Below are 23019 nucleotides of genomic sequence, written 5' to 3'. Positions count from 1 at the left end.
CTGCACATGCATTACACTTGAACAGAACAGAACCACATCATAGGAGTATCATAGTGTGTATAGATCCTAGAACAGAATAGCTAAAGGCTCAGAGACTGGGGTTTTATTTTGCTCTAACAGTTATGTGATACTTCTTTCTCAGTACAAATAAACTATCAGCCCAAATCATCCAGCCAGGCTGCCCGACTGTTCAAACCCCGTGTAAGGGATATTCCAGAGTCCTTACAGGCATCTGCAACCTCAGAGAAAGGAGGGACAGCAGAAGCTGTGTTATCCTCACCGCAGAGGGATTCTAAAGGCAGTGTTTCAAGTGTCTGTATAAATAGGAAATTACTTGTGCCACGTTGAGAAAGTCTGAAAACTAGACTAAAAGAAATGGGAAGCTTAGAACAGAACCTGTATTTTCTATATCCCGGCCATGTACCAGTCTGCTGGCTACTACAGTCAAAAATCAAAGTTAAAATATGGAAAAGTAAGTAAAATGCTGCCTTAGTCTTTGTATCAAGCCTAAGAGCTTTTATGAGACCTCCTTTGAGTTTCCACAAATATTTATTTTACGCAAACATCACTGTGCATTGAAGGAGTTTGTTCTTGTTCCGGTAGCAATCTCGGTTGTCATCTGATTTCACCCAGAACCACTTTAGGCTTTGTAATAGGACTCTGAGGTATCTGTAAAAGCAATCATTTCAAAAGCCAGAGTGTGTGCCTGGAGCATCCTTATGTATTGATATCAGTAATAATGCAGCTGCTAATTTTACTTTGCTTTCCCTGGATGATCCGAGAGCCAAGTACTATGAATATAGTGTCTGTGAAAAGAGACGAGCAGTGAAGTGTCGGGTTTCTAGACCCTCTGGTCTCTCTAACACGTGTGATGGTGACCTCCAAACGGGAGGGTTCCAACCTGCTCTGGAAAACTACAGAAGTATAAAGCAGCAGCGAACTTTGTGAAGTAACGTCTGCTTTACGTGGCAGAATGTTAAACAAACAATGAAGCAAAGCAATGATTGTTTTAATGTAAAAATATATTGAAGAAAAATATATTAAAGTGTACTAATATGGCTGCAGTAAGTCTAGGGGAGCGATGGAAGTTCTTGGGGAAAACTGTGAAACGGTTCAGTGAGACTGTGACCTCGTTAAGTTTGTATGCAGGCATGTTGTTGTCAACGCCCACCTTGCAGGCAATCCTGTATTTGTTAAGCCTGGTAGTCTTGCTATTACAAATGCCCCATTGATCAGACGCTGAGCACAAGATCTAGACAGGAGTGCTGTAATTAACAGTCGCGGCCTGAGGAGTCTTAACGGGATGACTGCGGATTTTCACTGAAAACTTAAAATGTATCCAAGTCCAGTCAAATGACTCCCTTGTATTCTATCTCCTGTTGCCTTGTATTCCAATGCCTGAATTAGGACAACTCCTCATTTTCCTGCAAAACTTTCCAGTGCTATGCAATCTGCTTTTGTTTTTGTTTTCCTTTTAATTCCCCAACGGCAGAAGTTTCACATTTCACCCAGGCATTGGTAATTAGCCAAGGAAATTATTTAAAATGCCAGATGTCACATATTAAATATAAATAACCTATGACCTTGTGTGCAGAATGCAAGCCCCTTTCCTATATGACTGCTGAATTTAACTTGAACATAGTCTCTATAGGGAAATAGTATTGTTCTCCTACATAACACCATTCTGCGTGCTTAAAATACGGACGTGCCTTGTTAGCTGTGAGAGACATGAAGGCTGTGACAGTTTTTGTTTGTGTGCCGTTTGCAAATGAGTTTCAGTGTGTAAAGATACATTCGCACTGGTCAGAAATTTTCTCTTGTTGTACTTGTGCTTTTTTCAATAGTAGCTGTAAAGACAAAACAATGGGTGCAGCCCAGGAACGCTGTCTGCTGATTCCAGGAGCCTCCGTGCTTTTGCATCTGCCCTTTCTGTGCCACACTGGTGTGTGTGGCTTCTAAACAGGTCCAGATTCAACCACAAATGGGAACAGGATGAAGCACATGAAATACAACTTTATGCTTTGTATTCTTAATTTGAGACTGTTTGGTTTATTGAACCACGCAGAACGAATGCCTGACCAGGCGGCTTCTAAAGCCTGTTCTGGCCAGAGCTGCACAGCTGGGTTTGATTTGCTGCCGTAGGAAGGGGAGGAATCCCTGTTACTCCAAGACAAATACAACCCGGGGATGTGGCTGCAGATCCAGAATTCCTCGCTGCCCAGCACAGGGTGATGTGTGGAAAATAAAACGCAGCACGATGTAGGGTTTTGGAGCTGAAAGTCACAGCACACCTAGAAAATACCCCAGTTTGGAAAGGATTCAGATACCACGGGAAGCGTGTTCCTTCCTTCTCAAGGCACGTGCAGTAACTCCAGCTTCTGACCAGACCAAGGTGTATCCCCGGCTGGATGCAGTAACGCAGCCTAAACGCCGCGAGGACAGAAACCGCCTTTGCATATTAAATAAACGAATAAATAAAAGTATCCTCCTCTTACAAAACCACCAGTGAAATGAAGTTGCCCTTGGTGCTGCCACTGTTCTGTCTTTCAGTCGCAAGCCAGAGCCAAATCAGCCATCCATGGCGTGGACCTCAGGCGCAGAGGTTGACATAAGTCCCTGGAAATTGATGTAAACCCACGTCAGTCGTTTTAGGGCTTCTGCCAACTCACTCTCAGTCCCGCCCCAATTACTCTTTAACTGTATAGAAAGCGTTCAAAGGTGGTTTTCTTCTTACAAATTCAAGTGCAGAAAGATGCACATTTTGGTGCAGTAGGAGGGAGACAGCAAAATGAAAAATGTGGTGAAGACGAGACAAAAAGGATATTCCTGGCAGGAAATGGACGTTCTGAACTCAAAGACAGATACATCTGATTTTGATGTAAAAAGGTTTATAAAGATGAGTGTAAGTAACTATTAATTGCTTACAGTGCCACCTTACCTTGTACATATTCTGTAAATTCTGATCTTGCTACGCAGACGGTCATCACATCACCGCTCGCTCTCTTTTGGGGCACACAGCCCTTGTCCCTGTGAAGTGGCCGCCGCAGGCAGGTCTGGATCCCTGCTGCATGGCCCGCGGCCTCCTGAATGGAGCTGTTCAAACACGGCAGGAAATACTGTTTTAAGGAACAAGACGATAATATCCTGAAAGTGGCCAGAGAGAAGACGACGGCCCGAAGGGAGGGCTGGCGGGTGCGTTGTGGAGCTTCTGAAAAAGACGACTGAAATGTTGAAAGACCATTTTTCTCTTGAAATGGATGAGGTGGCCGCTGCCGTTCCTTCCGGCAGTAACGGAGTGGTGGACCTGGCAGCGCAAGGTTTATGTTGGACTTGAGCTTAAAGGTCTCTTCAAACCTAAATGGTTCTATGATTTTTAATTTAGCATACTCACTAGAAATATACTCTGAGCATCTTATCAGATACCATGGATCAAATACTTGTGTTCACATTTCCCCTGTGGAGAGAACAAGTTTGGTTGTATTTGTCTCCAGGGACATGCATAATGGATAATGTACTGGTACAGCAGAACGGGAAACTGCTGTGGTTACTCCATGGGCTGTAATCTGACACAACCGTTATTTAACAATAAGACAAATTCTAACGTATCTGGTTTAAAATTGTGAAAGACTACTCAAAAGCTTTTATACAAAAATTAGCTGCTAAGAGCCATTTTATATATAGTATATTTACTGAAGTGTTCATCATAGACCTGCTTTCATTCAAGAACGCATGAGGGTTTTTCTTAACCGCGGTTAATCCAATTACACGTTCTTTCCCGGCTCGTCTTGCTATGTGACCTTGGATTTAGAGGTAAAAAGAGGCTACAGGGCAACTGGGTGTGAGCTCCTTATAAAGGTTTGGGCCTCCTTCAGGAGAGGGAGCAGCGGCCTTTCAGTGTTGTGGGAACAGCAGCTGTAATTGCTCGTGTATTTTCGGTAAAGAAACAGCCAGCGGTGTGTGGGAGCTGACAACAACAACGAGGGTGCGTTAGAAGATCAAGATAGACATATGGCAACTTTGTGTTCTGGGCACTAGAAGCAGCTTCCCGTTTTCACTTGGGGAAACTTCTCCTCTCCCAGGTTCTACATAGTGATTTTTAAAATGTTCTACTAGAATCGCAAGGTCATAATGGAGCTTTTCGTTTCAGCCTGTTTTCTTCAGCACAAATTCGTGATCATCCTTAGGCCTGCACAGACAGGTGGAATTAACTGAACTCTCTTAAAACCCTGCTGGACCGAGAATTTGGCACCGCAGCCAATTTCTCTTCAATTTAGCGTTCTTTTCTCACTTTCATTGACGGGCTGCAAGGAGAACATGTAGATACAAATGCACGCATGGGGTTATGATATGCCTGTTTGGATCCATCTGCGCAGCAACAAACACAAAAACCCCTGTGCACAGAATCAGTTTGAATTAGTCATATATGAATTAAACAACATGAATAATAAGGTATTAGCAGATAAGCCTATAATTTCCACGTGACCATAGAGTCATGACACACTAACTCTAGCTCAGTTAATTTTTCAACTAAGTAATTAGACCTGGTCCTTTAATGTCTAAAAGATACAGCAATGGTATTTCTGGTTAACATGAGTTTCATAGTCGATAACATAAGAAAAACTAAGATTCACATAAAGATCTATAAGCAAATGTGACTGGCTGAAAGTAGGAGCTTAATTCCCACCAAGGCCCAGGTTTCAACACAAACATCTTCCTGCGTCACACAGGTTGAAGATGAATCTCTTACTGACTCCACGGCACCCAGTGACGGTTACATTAAGGTGCTCTAGGATTTCTTAGACTGCAGATTGCAAACGCGCCAGGCCAGTTGTGGTTTCCACACTGCTGGGAGCAGAAGTTCCTACTCTAAGAGTGACTTAAATTCTGCATTTTCTTTTGCCCTTTTATTTGCCTTTCAACCTTAATGCAAGGCAAAACAAGTGAGGGTGCGTTGCTGTGAAGGCAGAGCGTTCCGAGATGCCTGTGCTGTTCCGAATGACTGCTTGGCTCACTTTGCTGATGGAATACGTTGCTAAACAGGATTTTAATTAGTCTCCTCATAGTTGCTTCATCTCCACTGTTTCCAAGGAGCCTGGAAGGTAAGCGGCTGACAGCTTAGGCTCCTTCAGCCAGCACTTGCTATCCAAGCCGCATTCCTAAGTTTACGCCAGCCTACCTAGTTACCGAGTCGCTAACGGGTGCCACGAACACCACCTGCCTACACGCGGTTTGCCAGACGGCACCAGCGCAGCCCGCGCCCCGAACCAGTCCGCCCGTTCGCCGCCCCGCGGGAGCGGAGGGGAGCGGCTCGCCGGCGGGGCGACACGTGGCACCTCAGCCCGCGCTGCGGCCCCGCCCCTTTGTGCTCAGCTGGCCGCACCGGATTGGCCGTCAGCTCCCGGCCGACCAATCAACTACAACCCCCGGCAGGCCGCGCGGCTGGGGGGGGCGGCTGGCGCGAGGCCAGCTCTCTGTGCCACGTGATGTGCCGCGAGGCGTCCCTCCTCCCTCGGCGGCATCCGCGCGGGTCACGAGGCGCCGCTGGTGTCGCCGACGTCACCGCCAGGGACCAACGGTGGGAAGCGCGGGGCGGGGCGGGGCGGGGCGGCCGGCGGGGGCGCTGCCGGGGGGGGCGCTGCCGGGGGCTCGGCGGCCGGGGGCGGGGCAGCCGCGGCCCGAGCGGCCGCTCTGCGCTCTGAGTGACAGAGGCGGCCGGGCTCGGGAGCGCACGCTCGGGCTGGAGCTGCCGCTCGCGCTGCCGCCTCCCGCGCGCCCCCTCCTCCGCGCGCCCCCTCCCCGCGGCGCCATCCGCTGTTATGAGGCGGCCCTGAGGGCGGCGGCGCAGCCGGCAGGAGCCCGGCAGGAGCCCGGCAGGAGCCCGGCAGGAGCCCGGCGCGGCCCGGCAGGGCCACGGGGTCTCGCATCGCCTCGCCGGCCAAACCCATGACTACGGCAAACTGCGGCGCTACCGACGAGTTCGACTTCAGGCTGATCTTCGGGGAGGACGGGCAGCCCGGCCCCGGGCCGCCGCTGGGGCCCGCAGGTGCGCTCCTCCGCAGCCGGGCCGCGGCCGTTCCGCTCCGCCGGGCCGGGGGGGTCGGCTTCCTGTTTTCCTCGGAGTAGGGCGGGGGGGCCGCTGCCCGCCGCCGCGGGAGGCGGGAGACCGGAGACCGGGGGGAGCGGCGCCTCCTCCTCCCCCAGCCGCGGCCGCTCACGGCGCCGCTCCCCTCGCTTGCGGGACACGGGGGCTGCGGGGGCGCCCCGGGGGCGCGGGGCCGCCGCGGGGCCGGGCCGGGGCTCTCCGGGCCAACTTTCTTTGGGAAGAAGAACCCGAGAGGCGGCGTGGCGCGGGAGGCGCCTCCCCGGGGGCGCTGTGGCTCTGCGGGGGAGGCCCCGCTCCTGGGGGGCCGGGAGCGGTTTGCATCGGGTGGCCTGCCCCCCCTGGGCCGGGGCGGCCCCGCCATCCCCGTGCAGGCTGAGCGGCCCGCGCCGCCGCCCCGGCCGGGTGGGGCGGTCAGCGGGGCGCGCGGTCAGCGGGGGCGCCGGCGAGGGCCAGCGTGGCGCGGGATTGGGCAACAGAGCGTTAGCGGGGCTGGACCAGTCGTGTTTGGGGCTCTTGCGGAGGAAGGTTTGAGCCTCGCTCTTCCCCGTGTATAACGCGTCGGTTCCACCGCTCTGTTCTGATAAACTTTGTGTACGTGCGTGTGTATGTGTGGATGGACCAAGCACTGCGTGTTGAGATGTGATGGCTGTTTGGGTCCAAATGTACGTGTAGACCCGCATTTCAGAGCCCTTCCATTTTATCAAGTTTTATAGTACTGGAGCCTGAAAATCCTATTTTTAAAAAAACTCACGTTTCTTTAAACTGCAGAAAATAAAGTGCTGCCTGTAAATGGTGATGTGAGGAATCGATACGAGCCAGCTGTGCCGTGTGTGGCTGTACCAGAGTTCGATGGCTGCGTGCTTTTTCCTGACCTATTTGAAATAAGTATTAATTGGCAATGCACTGTTTTAAGTGTCATTGGTTAGACGATAAGATAGCTCTGAACGTGGTTGTATCCAGGGTAAATGATGCAGCCATGTTGTTTGTTCTCTGACTCGGCTGTCTGCATAAATTGATTAGAAAAACAAAGTTGGATACGCTCTGTATATAATCCAGTGCGAACACTTGGGGTTCATTCTCTACAAAATCTCCAACTTTCTTGATGCTGAGATCTAGTTTACAAATTCCTTCAGATAAGGGGATATTTTCTTGCTTGTTTTCCAACTTAGTGGAATCGCAGATGGTGCTTTTGGGGAGGGGGCCTGACTTCTTCTAGCCAAATAAATGCATTACCATATGAAAACAATGGGGAATGTTTATAAATTACAACAAAAATAATCATGACGTCCCTATTTCAATTCTTTCCACATAAAACTAGTAGTCTAAACTATGCTTCTTTGTCAATGATAGATGAGAGTGAGAAATGAAGTTGCTCAGAAAACTGGAAATATTAGTGGTACTCAGTTAACTTTTATAATATCTGTATTTTGGTAGCATTCCCTAACTCTGACTATAGAGGATTTTCCATGCTTGATAAGTTGAAACTTTTGCAGGTAAATTTGGCAGTGTGGTGTTCAGAGCAGGGGCTGGTGGGTGTGCTGTGACTGTCGGTGAGGAGCTGTAACCTGCATCGCAGCTCAGCGAGCAGGGGCTGGTGAGTGTGCTGTGACTGCCGGTGAGGAGCTGTAACCTGCATCGCAGCTCAGCGAGCAGGGCTGGTGGGTGTGCTGTGACTGCCGGTGAGGAGCTGTAACCTGAGGGGCTGGTGGGTGTGCTGTGACTGCCGGTGAGGAGCTGTAACCTGCATCGCAGCTCAGCAGTGTGTGTGTGTGGAGCGCCGGAGCTGCTCTGCCCGCCGGGCGCTGGTGTGGCCCTCAGGGTTAGAACAGGTCTCTGCCTCCAAGTATTGTTTTAAAAGGATTGCCAGAGTTTAGCCCTTGATTCTGCTCGTGTATTTTACATACAAAGAACTAGATTTCGTGCATTTTTCCCTCCTCCCTCTTCCAGGTACATTAATTAGTGAACAAAAGTCCTTAGATCTCCCTAAAGCATGTATTTAATGATCCCCTGTCACTTGCTACAATGAAAGTGTCAGTTGTGCCCCAAACATAAGGTTGTGGGGTTTTTTTCATTTTGTTTTTTCTAATATACGCTAACAGTAAAGTGTGTAGATCACGGGACAAGTTCCTTAGTTTGAAATAAATAGTTCTGAAGTTACTAAGTCTTCCGTGATCATGGAGAACACTTGAGAGCGTGTTCTCAAGCTTCACGCTGTATGTCTCTAGAAGTTCGGGTTGGCATACTTGTGAAAGAAGTGCTTAGTACTAAGTTCTTGTGTAAATAACAGAAAACTACGGCAATGCTTTCTTTTATGCTGTGACTACTGTAGTGTTGTGAGGTTTTTATTATTTTATATGGGTATATATTTTCTTTTTAACTGTATTTTTAATCAAAAGCAAGAAAAGGTGAGCTATTATTCAATTTCATTTAATATACTTTTGATTTCTGAACCACTGCAAAAGTGCTAGTCCCAGGCAGTAGATTACCCCTTTAATGGCATGAAAGGGACAATAAGAGAAATTAAAGCAACCAGGATTCCGAGTTGTTATACAGAAGAGTTTCAGAGGTTTGCAGAATAGTACAACTAGCATCCCTAGTTTTGTGCTGAGGGACGGGAATTGAGACTGATGTTCTGCAGTAGTGCTCGTGTGCTTGATCTGAACGTGGCAGTTCCTGCTGGAGAGGGGAACGTACGGAAGATGGTTTAAAGATGCTCGAAGTCTGTAGTCTAATACTGCAATGTTTGCAGCATGCTTCACTTGAAATTGAAGGGGTAGCCCACTTCAGATAGCTTGTGAACTGCAATAAAAATTTACTCAGGTGGTTGCTAAATAAGAGGTTGTCAAAAGCTCTTTGGGTACTTTTAAGTGGAAATTAGGTATTAAGAACCTTCTGCAAAATCTTGCTCTCCTTTTCTCTGATAGTTTAGTGTCCTTGTCCCAAAGAAAGAAATTACCACTTCCATTTTGTAGTGTTCAACACTGAAATAGGTGTTGCAGTTTTAGGTACCAGTGAACTTTGTATTTTCTGACAAAATAATTCCGGCTTCCGGTGACCAAAGGTAATGCTATAGAGCACTCCGAAGTGAACCAAATCTCTTTGGTGTACTCTTTCTTGCAAACTGGATGGGCTATTTGCAGTAGCATCTGGTTGCATCCTGCCACCTTATATCTGTTGCATCTGAAATGCCTAAGTAGGCGTTTGAATGGCAGCGTCACCAGGTCCCGTGCGCGCTGCTGAAATAGGCTGGGCACTGACTGTGTCAGTTCGTGTGTTTGAGGGGCCACCATGTCTGGTCTTTTGAGATGTCATATGTGACAAATAATTGAATTTAACTACAATACTTTAACTACAGTACTTTCCTAATGATACCCCCAGTGTAATTTTGGGAAGTTTGCCTAGAATCTATTAAGCATTAAGAAAATAAACTTTATTAAGGTCTTTGTACTACTGTTAAAAATGGCTGAGGATGTGGTATACTGTTTTAATGGCAAACTTTGTGAAAGAGGAGCAAATACAAGTTGCTATGATGATTTCTTTACGCAAATTTTTATTTTAAAGGTTCATCTTCTGTTTTAAAGAGCGAGTTTTTACAAGGTAGGGACCTTTAAAGAACTTGGGGTTTGCAGTACTAAGCTGAGAATTCAGGATCCTGTAAGGTTCTGTAACATCCAAAGTTGTTTCATATTGGTATGTGAAATGGGGAGTGACCTAAAATTAGGCTGCAAACTGTTCAATGTCCAGAAAATAAATAAATAAATTAATTAATTAATTAGGAAATTCTGATAGATGAGTTACTGGTCCTGCTGTTTAGAATCCTGCCTGAAATATACCTCTTATTTCTGATGAGCTCTTCTAAGAATGAAAGACAGGCTAAGGTTTTATTACCCAGTAAAACAGACTAAAGTGTTGAATTTCACCCTAATATCCACCTTTTGTTCTTGGGTTTTGAAGCACAGGAGGAGGAATTCTTACATAGAATCATAGAATGTCCTGGGCTGGAAGGACCCGCAGATCATGGAGTCAACTGCTGTCCCTGCGCAGGACACCCCACAGGTCACCCCGCGTGTCTGGGGACGGTGTCCGGTCTCTCCTTGAGCACTGTCAGGTGGGGCCGTGACCCCCCGGCAGCCTGTTCGGTGTCCAGCCCCTCTGGGGAAGAGCCTGGTGTCCCGCTGCCCCCGCACATCTGCTGCCGTCCTGGGCTCCGTCACTGCGCACCCAGGAGCGCGGCGCCCACCCTTCCTCCTCCCTTCTGAGGAACCTGTAGATCTTTCCATATAAGCAAATCATCTCTAGTTGATTTGATTTGTTTTTCCAGATTATGAGTGTTTTAAAAGCACCAATAAAAGTACCCTCCTTGGACTTTTGGTTCAAAATATCTGTTTTATTTTCTTGGAAATGATAACATGAAACAAGCTGAAAAGAGGATCTCTATATTTCCTGTGACTTAATATTTGGTTAAGTAACACTATTTAGTAATCTTGTTACAGATTAATCTCACAATCTCTCATACTTTTCTCCTGAAAAGTACAGAATAAAAACTAGGAAAAATATCCCAGTTCTGTGATGAATTTAGTGACAATTCAGAACATCTTTGGGAGCTGGGGCCTCACTCTGGATAAGGACGGTGTATCTGGATTTGGATCTTTAGTTTATTCAAAAACTTCTATACTCTTGTTCTCCTCTGAGGTTTTTGCATCTAGTTTAGAGCTATTAGCTTATTGTTTTGAGGCTGTTACTGAATATGAAGAGTGAAATACACGTTTCACCATTGTGCCTGTCAGAGTGCTACCTCGTCTGTCCTGTTGCAGGTTCCGTGTCCGACCGTTTTGGCGTGTGCGTGTTGGTGAGCCGCCTGCTCTGCCTGTCAGAGTGCTACCTCGTCTGTCCTGTTGCAGGTTCCGTGTCCGACCGTTTTGGCGTGTGCGTGTTGGTGAGCCGCCTGCTCTGCCTGTCAGAGTGCTACCTCGTCTGTCCTGTTGCAGGTTCCGTGTCCGACCGTTTTGGCGTGTGCGTGTTGGTGAGCCGCCTGCGCTCCTGCCTGGCGGCCAGTGCTCTGAGGCGATGGCCGGTGCTGAGCTTTTCCCCAGGAGCCAGACAGAGTTCTCCGTAGCAAAAACCGGCACCATGTATGCGTCATTTAATTGAGCTATGTAGTAAAATTCGTAAACCCAATGATTTGTAGTGAAACACCATCACAGTACTAGACTTTATACCTTTGCCTTGATAATTCATATGTAAAGTATTCTTCACTTCTTAGATGTGTATTCATGACAGGTGTTGCTGTCAGGGATTGCTGGTAGAGAGTAGAAGACAGCCTAAGCTCCTTACAGAAGTTTGCAGTGTGCTTGAACTTTTTGTTCTTTTCCCTAAAATGGTGATTAAGGTAAACAATACTAAGAAAGTCAAGTTATTGTAGGAAAGAGAGTAGTGTCATAATTAGACTGAATGGAAGAATCAAGGGCTGGATGCTGGCAAAAATCATGAACTTGATGTGTGAGCTGACTGAGGGTTGTCCTTGGTGAAATTCATTTTTGTGATCACATACTTGTGATCCAGAACTGCTACGAATAATGCTTTCCTTAGCTGAGTAAAAGCAGCTTGCAAGATGTGATCTTCTGAAGTCTTTTTAAGAGACCATCTTGCTCACTTTTGTGGTTCACCTGAAGTTTTACTCCTTTTTAAAGTCATTTTATTCTGTTTAGATTTGGTTGCCTATATAAATTGTTAGGAGAGAAAGTCTTTGCACAGGGTGGTAATTCTGTGGTTAACGTGTACAATTTGAGTCATCCATGTAAATCCAGCTGTCTGTGCTGCTCTGTAAACGTTTGCTGAACACCAGTGTTCATGTGGATTAAGACTGGGATCAACCGGTGCAACTTCAAGAAAGGATTGAATGGGCAAGTTGCTTGAGTCAGTTTCTTTTGTTATCCCCTAGACGTAAATGATACTTTTTAACAGAACTGTTTATTTATTTATTAGATATTGAGCATTAAATGTATTGTGATAAGAACCGCCAGTTGAGGGAAATTTAGTTACTGTAATTGTATTTTACAAGCTAGTGGATGCTGGTATCTGTGCATGTATAGGATTGACACGCAAGGACACAATGCAAATCAGTCATAGGCTGTGGTTATATAATCTGCTGATGGAGGGAGGGGAGGAGGGAAAACCAAACAGCTGCATCTGATCGAAAATAGAGGGTCTGTGACAAGAGCCTTGTGACTTCAAGATAACTTTGAGAGGTTCTGAGGAAGACCCTAAGGAAAATGTCTACCAAAGTCAAATCTGCGATCAGTGGAGTTAGAGTTGCGTGGCCGTTGAGAGTAACAGATTCAGGTGGTAATCCTGGGAAGCTGAGACATTTGAATATCTTGGCTTTTTCCCACTCTGCTGGCAAAGTGAAGGCTTGCCTATTTGGATAAAGCTTGACCAGGACAAGACCATTTGGGAAAATAGCATACTCTGTTGTGTGCTGTTGCGAGGCAGTTGTAGTTGCACCTGATCTAATTTAATGACTTCTATGGTTTGACGTATGTTTTTTGATCCTCATAGTGCATTGAGGATCATTATGTAGTGAGTCACTATGTAGTGCAAGGTTTTGAAAAAGGTCCCTAGTTTGACAAAATGTCCCTTATTTTGTGTGTGAGTTCATGGTCACACCTCACCCTCTGCCCCCTTCCATCTGAGTTATGGGTCCAGTGCAAATGAAAACAAATCCTGTGAGCTGAGATCTGGGAGACGGGCATGGTACAAAAGCATTTGTGCTAATGCTTTTATCTTATATATTTCTGAAAATCAGAAATAAGCTCTTTCTTCAAAGTAAAAAGTAGCCCTCTGCTTAAAGCATGATGGTCTCTTTGCTTTTGTTTGTGTTGTACAACTGCAGGCAGCTTATCACATCCCACCTGAAGAGTAGCCAAATAAGTACCGTTGCTGCGAATGAGTGAGAAAGGAGAGTAGATTGGGTCTGGGTCAATAGTAAGCAGTAGTTTGCTGTTCACAGCAATAACGTAAATACGGGAGTTGTTGCCTAAAGCTGCCCCAGCGGGCCAGGGAAGTACGTGGAGCAGGCTTGGCAGTAAGCCCAGCCTGTAAACCAGCATCCAAGTCCTTGCATTTGTCCAGGCATGCCATGTGGGGTTCGAATGACAGTGGAATTTAAGATGAGTGAAATGATCGGTAAGGCTAAATAAGATTGCAAGGCAGCAGTAAGCTTATTCACAAGCCAACATTTTTGTCTACCTTTAGTACGTCCATCTGTGAGCATTCTTGTAAAATACTGGCAAAATAGAGCATTAAAAGCATAGTCGTGGAGCCGCTCAAAGTCACGCAGGGGAGATGGGTTCCGGTGTGCGATCGGCGCGGCGGGGCGGGGCGGGGCGGCGGGGGGGCGGGGCGCGGCGGGGCGGCGCGGCGGGGCGGGGCGGGGCGGCGCGGCGGGGCGGTGCGGCGCGGCGGGGCGGGGCGGCGCGGCGGGGCGGTGCGGCGGGGCGGGGCGGCGCGGCGGCGGGGCGGTGCGGCGGCGGGGCGGGGCGGCGCGGCGGGGCGGGGCGGCGCGGCGGGGCGGGGCGGCGGCGGGGCGGGGCGGCGCGGCGGGGCGGGGCGGCGCGGCGGGGCGGGGCGGCGGGGCGGGGCGGCGCGGCGGCGGGGCGGCGCGGCGGCGGGGCGGGGCGGCGGGGCGGGGCGGCGCGGCGGGGCGGGGCGGCGGCCGCACGCCTCGGGGCTGAGCTGGGCAGCTGCACTAACTCATCTGGGTGACCATTCTGATTCAACGTCTCTGTGGCGCTGGATGCTTATGGTTGCTTTTCAGACAGAGGACGATAGGTGTGATAGAAGAGAAGATCTTTTGTTAGTTTTGTTTGGGAGGCCTAGTCCTTAGTTTTATGTACCTGGGGGAAGGAGAGAAAAATGAATTTTCGGGGGATCTGACTACAAACAAACACTCTTTCAGCAATAAATTCATGAAAATAGACCTCTGAGTTTGGTTTGGGGTTGTGTTGTGGCGTGGTTTTGGGCTCCTTTTAAACTTCATTTGAGGCTGCATAAAAGGCATTTGTAGGTAGAAACATGAACAGGTCCTTGGAGCTAATTTCTTACTCCCAGAAATGTAGAATCATATTATTCATATTAATATTTCAATTAATAGCAATTGCTCCTTTAAAAAATAGCTTCTGAGAATTCGTTTTGAATATTAGTCATCACTTCTAACAATGAGAAATATTTTTAATGTAGCAAAATTGCTGGATGGAGTTTGGGTTTTCTGTTGGTTTTTTAACAGGTTGATGGAGAGAGTTATTTTTTAAATACTGTAGCTGTTCCTCTTTGGCCTCACTCTTAGATCCTTTCAAACTGAGATCTTTCCATTTCTTACGTATGAGGTTATTCAAGAGTGCAGGAGGCGAATACCTTTGACTTCAGTGCTTAATGACAATCTTCATCTTTTAGTGGCCAACTTCTTTTTTTTGTACAACAAATGCTGTGAAAAATGTTTTTTGGTGGGTTTTTTTGCTATTTTTTTCCCATGGTTTTTGTAAACAGAAAAGATAGGAAGACCACTTAAACATAAATTCAGCTATACGCTGCATTTGTACTCTGCTGCAGAGGGAACAGGAATATGGTTCATTGTAGCTGGGACCGGGCACAAACTGTTACCCTCCAAGTAAATGTGTTTTACTGAGTAACCCTTTGTATCTTCATACGCAAAATGAAAACATACTCTAAAAAAGGAATGAGGAGCTGATAACACATTCAGGGTGCATTTATTAACCATTAGTGACAATGATTCACTGCTTTTGATGGCTGCATAATGGGCTGTAATAGCGTCTACAATGATTTATGGCTACTCCTGTGTATCTTAGATGCTTTCTAGTAGTTGTTCCCTAAATAAAGATCACGTAGGAGATGGAGTAACTGTATGATTACAAAAGACTTTTAACGGTGTCATTTGGGATAACTGTACTCAAGTGACAAGGCCACAAGAGAATGTGTGGTTTAATCCAAATAACCAATAAGAAAATTTGTCAACGTTTTGTGTTCTGCGTAGCTTCTTTTAGATTAGGTCAGAGTCTCTGCATTTCATTATTGTAATTTGTCAAATGCAGGCTTTCAAATTGCTTCGCTTTGTCGGTTAGGGGCAGGAGGTCAGGCTGCCTAGGCACCGCGTGCGGTGAAACCTGCGCTGCTGCTGCAATAAATGCAAGCTGTCAGGACTGAACGGGTGCAGAGGTTCAGGGCCTGCACGTGGCACAGTCATGAGGCGTGCTCGTGTGGTCTCCTTTGTATTTGGGGATCGTTCTGAAGGTTGCTGAAAAAATGCTGTTTGTGCTCGGCTTCAGCCTCCCCATTCTCATTTGGCTGTTTAATTCTTCTCTGTGCCTGTTACGCTTACTGTGCCAATCTTAGCAAAGTGAATTTAAGGTGTTTCTCGTCCTACTTTCATGTGAGCAGCTGGGAGAACAGGAAAGTTTCAGATTATCATTCTGGCTCTTTTTAGTCCTTTGATGTACAGAGCCTGTGAGTTTGTGCACCAGCATATTAAAGCTGTATTCTAAAATCTATTGGTGGAAAGCTGTACTATTAATGATGTGAAGTACTGATATGGTAAGATCGCCTGCTGTGGAATGGTTTGCTGCCTGTCGTGGTGCAGGACAGCTGCAGAAGTACAGTGTAATTTTTCTGAAGTGTGAGGAGTTCCCCAGCTAGTTTGTTCAGGTACTATCGGTGCCGGTTCTCAGCCTCGTGTCACGCTGTTTGATGAACAAGGGGCATGCCCCATTTCGGTCTCCCCTCTTCTCACCGTGTAACCTCTCCCCACTCAAACTTCTTGCCTTGGCTTACTGCATTCCTTTGCTACCAGTTCTCACAAAGACCCTAGCCTATGTCATCATACTCTCCTATCAACTAAATTTCCTCGTCTCTTGTCTGTCTTATTTGTTTGCAATGGCCCTACTTACACATTCTGATCTTGGAAACTTGCCTTCTGCTCAGTGCTTGGTTCAGGACTGGAGCGGACTGTAAACCCGGAGGCTATAAAGTAGGAGGTTGCTGTCAGCAAGCTCATTGGTGTTAGAAGTTGATACCTAGTGGTAAAGGCATCCATGTAGGTGGTTGGGTGAGGATATCAGTTTAGGGGTATGGCATAAACCAGAACTTTAAATGACTGGAGAGTCCTTCATGCAGCCTGTTAGTTTTGCCCCAACAGAAAAAGAGTTAGCTTGTGGATGATAAACTGGCCTGCAATACCAAGAATCTAGACAAACTTCGGCTGGCACCTGCAGCACACAGTCCCCTTATTCTCTTCGGTCAGTGTTTGCCTGCTGTCCTCACTTACCGTTATGGCCAGTCTTGGTCCTGTGGGTCAGGCACAGCAGCGCGGTTCTGGAGCGCTCGGTCTCCGCTCAGTTCCATGCCTGCACACCCCGGGTGCTCCGGGACTGCAGGGCTGCCGTCATGTCACAGATCCTGACGGCCCATCGTAGCGAATAGTAATGTATCTCATCTTCAGAGCAGCAGTGGCAACTAGGCTGTTAATACTATGTGTTAGTAACTACTGCACAGATGTATTTTGTCATTTTAAGAATCTCTCCAAAGGCCATAGTGTATTTCTTTATATCTCTGAGCTACTGGGTCGCGTTAAGCTGACTTTCCACCAAACACCGAATGGCAAATGCGGCTTCATCAAACTGGAGGGCAAGAGCTTCCGTTTTGTCTACAGGGGCATTGTGCAGTAGAGTGGTCCTGAATGACGTGCCACAGGGGAAAACAAGCAGCGGAGAGGAGCCCAGAAAACTCTGAGTTTTATTTTTTTTCCTTTTAAAGCAAAAGTAAATATATTTTTTAACTTGTTATGAGTATTAATGAATAATTCTTAAATACTAAACCACAAGCTCTACAAAGTTTTCATTTAAGGACATGCTTCATAAACAACCAGAAATACCGGGAGGGCTGGAGAGGGCACAGGTGTAAGCAGTACCCAGCGCTTCCGGCTGCTATTTTCTGCTCTTGTAACGGAACTTAGAATGACTAATTCTTGTTGAACCTTACAGTTACCAGCTGGATTCTTTACTGCCTCGTGCATCACTTTTTACCAACGTATCTCAATGCACTCGGCTATGAGAGATCAGAACAACTTGTGTTTTGTATTAAAAAAAAAAAAAAAAAAGGAAAAAGCCTCCTCAACTAAGATTAACTCCATTTGCTGCAGCAGAAGTACGTGATTTTCTGAGAAGTACTTATGGCTTAAGCAGATGATTTTCATGTTTATTTAGTCTGTTTTTTCTTACACATCAAATAAAATTTCATGACTGTTATTTGCCTATTTGGCACTTAATTCTGTTATTTCAGGGTGAGGGTCGAGGTACGCTATTCTAGTTTAAACAGGCTATGGCCTAATGGTTTCTTTGCATGTTAGGTTTTCATCTGGCGGTGAAAACACCTGCAGTTCCTGTCCTGGGTGCTCCTTTCTCCCCATGTCCTAAAACTTGCTATCCTGTCAGTTGTAGATGTGCAGGTGTTAATGTTAGCGCACTGCAGATCTGATTGCCAAAATCGTTGGGTTAAAAATACCTCTCTCCTCATTTCCCCTCCCCCTTTGTGTGCGAATGTGTGTGGGAGGGTAGTTGCTGCTGAAAAAAACAACGTGTAGTTACGCCCTGAGAACCCGCATGTTCTTATTTTATTCAGTGTCTGTTGTAAACATCTGATATGCTGTGTTATTCTCACGGTTAAGCTAGTACAGCTTCATTGTTTGTCTGCATTTCTACCGAGGATAATTAATTCTTGTCCAGACTAGAATTTGGAAGAGACTCATTGATGAGCTCCCACTATTGAGAAGATTGGTGTTTTCCTTGCACATTGCTTACCATGAGGAGATGAGTGAAATGGCGACGGGCACGCCAGGGCTGCCCCTAGCGTACGTGATTGATGAGAGTAAAATTTATCCGGTTTGAGTAACCTCATAGACCATGAAGCAGAGCACAGAATCACTGAACAGGAGAACTCCTTCCTAGAACAACAATTGTTCTAAATCATCCTCTTCTGGAAACTTAAACCTGCACTACTGTTTTGTGTGTTGCTAAACTTGGTCTACAAGGATGTGTCTTCCTCCTGCTCCACCTTGCTATCTTAATTGTTTTCACAATGTATACGATTTTATTACCATATTTGGTGGCTTACTAATACATTATACTCCTTATAAACTAAAGCATTTCTGTGGTTTTTATGTTTTTTTTTAATTGTGTTTTTAAGTTGCCCACTACAACTGATGTTTAAGCTTGTAGGAAATGTCTCTGGAGAACTTATATCCAATAACAGAACTTTAGTGTTAGTGTACCAACAAGAACTCTTTTTTTTTAAGTGTATTAAAGGAAAATTATGACTATTTGTTATTTTGGGGTTCTTTGTGAAGATTAAGTCTCTTCTTTCATCCCAAGAGGTATATGAAATGCTGCAAATAAGTAGGATATTACAATTTTAAAATGGAGCTGCATATGCTTTTTGTTCTCATTTGCAGGTATTTCTGTGACATTCTTTATAATACCATGGTGTTCAGAAAGAGGTGATGGTAACAGCACTGACAAACAGAAGAGGTTGTCATTCTTTCTAAGCTCTGGGAGTGGAGACAGGTTGTACGACTCGCCTCAGAACACACACGGTGGCTGTGGCAATGCTCAAGTCTTTCCTCAAGCTATTTAAAGAACTTGATTACAGATCCTGTTTTCGCAGCAGTATTTTTATAAGACCTAGGTCCCGTTGCACTTAGTACCTTGTAACAACTGCTGTTATCTGGACCTGTTTGTTTATGGGCTTACAAACCTAGAATAATAATGAGATTTGAATAATTTTGGCACAGGGCTTATGTTCAGACATTTGATATTAACTGACCTTCCTTCTGCGGAGACTCTGTCTTGCTGCACAGCTGCGTGAGCGCGCGCGGTGCGCCACTGGGAGCGAACAACTGCTGGGCAACCAGTCTGATACGGCAAATAGCAAGCAAAATGTGCTCTAGGAGCAGTTGTTGTGGATATTATTTAATTATATTTTCCAGTTAGACAGCTTATGTTGAAGTGTAGTTAGCAGCTTAGTAAGGGATGAGCCAGCGTTGTCTTAATACTGAACAGGAGCTTCTGTAAACCGGCCTGTTTCCAGGCAGTAGCCAATGTACATTCAAAACAACAGATCTTCTGGTTCTCTTTGATAAAGGCTGACACAGACACCTGATGTAAGATTGCAGTGGAAGTCTGTAGCTTTATGTAGCTTATATACACTGTGTAAATATAGGGCATCTGGTAACTTCTCTGATCCCTCGGCAGTAAACCTGATCTCAGAGCAGGGTGGGGAAGAAGGCTTCACTATATTTCTAAAGACTTGGTGGCTTCTCCATGCATGGTAGTGTTAAAAGCCCTGGGAGTCAGAGCTGAGCTTCCTTCTGTGCTAGCTACCCAGAGACCTCCTTCATGGAGCAGGGAACAAGACGTGTTTGACGTGGTTTTGTTCTTAGCAAACATGGACTTCTTGTTTTGTTTCCCTGTCTCCTTTTAAAAGCTTACTGGAACAAATAAACTATTAATACTAGTTCTAAAACTGAAGTTAAACTTCTTGGACCATAATTCTTCAGTGCTTTGTAACCTTTTATTTAGTCCAGTTTTCTTTACTCTGCATTGCTGTTAACTTTGATAGCGGTTCACTCCATTGACTTTACTGAAGAGAAGCATTCGACACACCTGCCTTTTCAGGGTCATGGCAGCTTGTGATGTGAATGCCACTGATTCTCTTGGTCTTTGTATTTTGCTGTGTTTATCCTGTCTAGCATCTTGCCCCCATATGCCTGTGGTAGTTTTTGTGCTCTACCTTAGTAATCTGACCTAGTTTATGTTTCGTGTATGCTGCTTTCTTTTTCTGGACAGAGAATGCCTCATGAGTTGGCCAGTTTCACTTATTTACTGTCTTTTCTCCACCAATAGGATTGTTTGGGTGTAATATCTCTCCTACTAAGTAACCAGATTTCCTTAAGTCCATTTTTTGCCTTGGGCTTCTCCATAGTCTTTTCCCTGGCACCTGCCTGTGGAGGGGTTTTGATAGCTAAAGATCTGTTGCTGAATTAGTCAGGCTCAAAGGAATCTCAAGGCCGCTTCGAGAAGCTGAGAACAGAATCTGCTGTGAGAAAGAGGGGCGTCCTCGATCAGCGGGGTCCTGGCGTGGCGTGAATCATCGGACGTATCCTCAGTGAGACTCCAGCGCACGGACAGCCCACGATACTCATTTAGCGAATCCATGCTTGGAGCGTGGACGCCTGATTAGAATATAGTTGCATATATAAGGAGGCTTGTTTCTGTAATAAATGGCTTTAGCGTGATTCACATTGAATCGACTTGTTTTGCTGAGTCCTTATTCGTTCCAACACTTGCCTGCTGTAAGACTTGCCTGCGTTTGTTCACTGTGCTTTCTCAAAGCCCTGTGTTGGGCCCATCTTAAGGGTTGTCAGCTGGTTGTCCCGCTTTCCTTTTATTTCACACAAATTATATTCATCTTGGTATGTTCACTAGTTCCTTCAAATTGATTAGAGGGCTCTTCCAGACTGGATTTTCTCTTAATGTCTTTAATAGGACAAAACTAATTTTTAGTAAATAGTCCAGTAGAATTAATTACATGATTTGTAAAGACCTTGGTAGTTAGTGTTGTCCTTTTTATATAGTTTATTTAACACATGGCTATAAGGGAGAGAGTTTGCATTTGCAGACTAAAATCTACCTGTTTATTGATCATGTCTGGAAATGGTTTGGGTGATTTAGACTTCCAGATACATTGTTTCCGTGGTCTTAAGCCTGCTCTGGGGATTTGGTGTTCGTTACATCCATAGTTCTTACTCTAGGTTCTAGCTTCCTGTTTTCTGAGTGTGCGTGGACGCTCTGGGAAGGGTGACAGAGAGCACGGTGCCCTGCGAGCTGCGTGCTGCGGAGCGGCCCGGGTTGGCCCGGGTCCGAGCGGCGTTCTCCTGCCTCCTCCAGGCGCCCTGCGTGCTGCGGAGCTGCCCGGGTCCGAGCAGCGTTCTCCTGCCTCCTGCAGGCGGAGCGGGCCCGGGTCCGAGCGGCGTTCTCCTGCCTCCTCCAGGTGCCCTGCGTGCTGCGGAGCGGGCCCGGGTCCGAGCAGCGTTCTCCTGCCTCCTCCAGGCGCCCTGCGTGCTGCGGAGCGGGCCCGGGTCCGAGCGGCGTTCTCCTGCCTCCTCCAGGCGCCCTGCGTGCTGCGGAGCGGGCCGGGTTGGCCCGGGTCCGAGCGGCGTTCTCCTGCCTCCTCCAGGCGCCCTGCGTGCTGCGGAGCGGGCCGGGTTGGCCCGGGTCCGAGCGGCGTTCTCCTGCCTCCTCCAGGCGGAGCGGGCCCGGGTTGGCCCGGGTCCGAGCGGCGTTCTCCTGCCTCCTCCAGGCGGAGCGGGCCCGGGTTGGCCCGGGTCCAGGCAGCGTTCTCCTGCCTCCTCCAGGCGGAGCGGGCCGGGGTCCGAGCGATGTTCTCCTGCCTCCTCTGCCCTGTGCCACGCTGACCTCTGCACCTCGGCTCCGTTCAGCTTCAGTTCTGAATGCACCTCCGCTTCTTGTAAATCCCAGGGACATTGGAAGTGGACAGATTGTCTTAAATATTTTAAGCTTTCTTGATTATTGTTGCAAGAGAAATAAGGTTCTTTGCAACACTGAGAGTTTTAGCACACGGTGCTGCTACTGTTCCTAAAGCCACTAATGATGTTAAATGGTCGCACACAGGACTTGAATGCTTCTAAATGTTGTTTTCTTATAACGTTTTTATTATTATTTCCAAATTTCTGTACCTATCAGTGTTTTACTTCTGAGTTGTGAGTAGCTGGACAAGTACTTTTATTAGAATTGTTTTTTCCTCTCTTGACCTGTGCTTCCAATACTGAGTCAGGAAACAAGGACGTCTGTGATCTTGCACGTGAATATACCGATAGATATGGAAAACCTGTAACTAGCTGCTGTCTGCATTTCATGTCATGTGATGGGAAACGGCAAAAAGAAAACCACTGTGTAAAACTTCAGTTGGGAGTGTGTTGTCCTAGTGAACGGATAGGGAAATGCAGTTTTGATGGGATTTAACGTATTTTCTGTTAATTGTTTGTGGTCTTAACACATGTAATTGAAGTTAATTATATTATTACATAATATGTATAATTGTTATATATGACTATATGTAACATACATAAAATCACACTGCTTATATAACTACATAGTACTAGTCTTAGATGTACTTTTGCGCCTCCTTTCATAGGTAGTTTACTGCGAGAGCTGCTCCTTGCCATCAGCCTTCGGCCTTTGTGGTTTTTCAGTCCGATGAACACAGTCCATTCCTTGGCATCAGCATGCGCTCTCCCCGGCCAAAACGCTTCCCTCTTGCTCTGAGGAGATGCTGGTTTGCTTTGTTTCTGGTTTAGTTCATTTTCAGCTGATTGCGATTAGTGAAAATGATAATAGAATTACTTCATTAACCGATAAATTTTTTGTCATAGAAAGGCCCAAAGTACTTGGCCTCCTGCCTGGATATTATATCTGGTTGTGAAAGAGACTCGATTTATTTTAAAACAAGTATTAATATTCTACTGATACTCAGGACAAAAAGCATTTAAAAAAAAAGAGCAAATCCCCAAAGACACAAGGAATGTCATCCGGTCTGGATTCGTGGAAAATAATTGTATGAACGTGGTGTGTCATCATCACATTTGACACAGGAGCACTTTAGTTTGCAGAAACACTTACGCTTCTGCATAAGACTCCCCTACTACTCAAAAAAATAAAGAAAACCACTCAAAGCACTAGAAACTGTATAATTTCAATGATTATTTTAAGTATTAGTGATGGGTCAAAAGCTTTTGAAGTGATTCAGCATTAAAACAAATGACTCAGGTTGTG

The 23019-nt window shown here is 46.3% G+C and overlaps 1 protein-coding gene across 2 annotated transcripts in view; it reads left to right on the top strand.

Moving 5' to 3' along the window:
• The first annotated feature begins 5664 nt into the window (after positions 1-5664).
• Positions 5665-23019, top strand: part of NFATC3 (nuclear factor of activated T cells 3) — a 70345-nt gene continuing 52990 nt past the window's right edge. For both annotated transcript variants that reach the window (XM_082062488.1, XM_082062487.1), the window contains exon 1: positions 5665-6043. In XM_082062488.1, the coding sequence (XP_081918614.1) occupies positions 5944-6043 (100 nt within the window). In that variant the 5' untranslated portion in view covers positions 5665-5943. The remainder of the gene's footprint in view (positions 6044-23019) is intronic.

This window comes from Streptopelia decaocto, assembly GCF_964273445.1.
Source record: "Streptopelia decaocto genome assembly, chromosome: 11".
NCBI classification, from domain to species: Eukaryota; Metazoa; Chordata; class Aves; order Columbiformes; family Columbidae; genus Streptopelia; species Streptopelia decaocto.
This window is presented reverse-complemented; position numbering and strand designations above follow the sequence as displayed.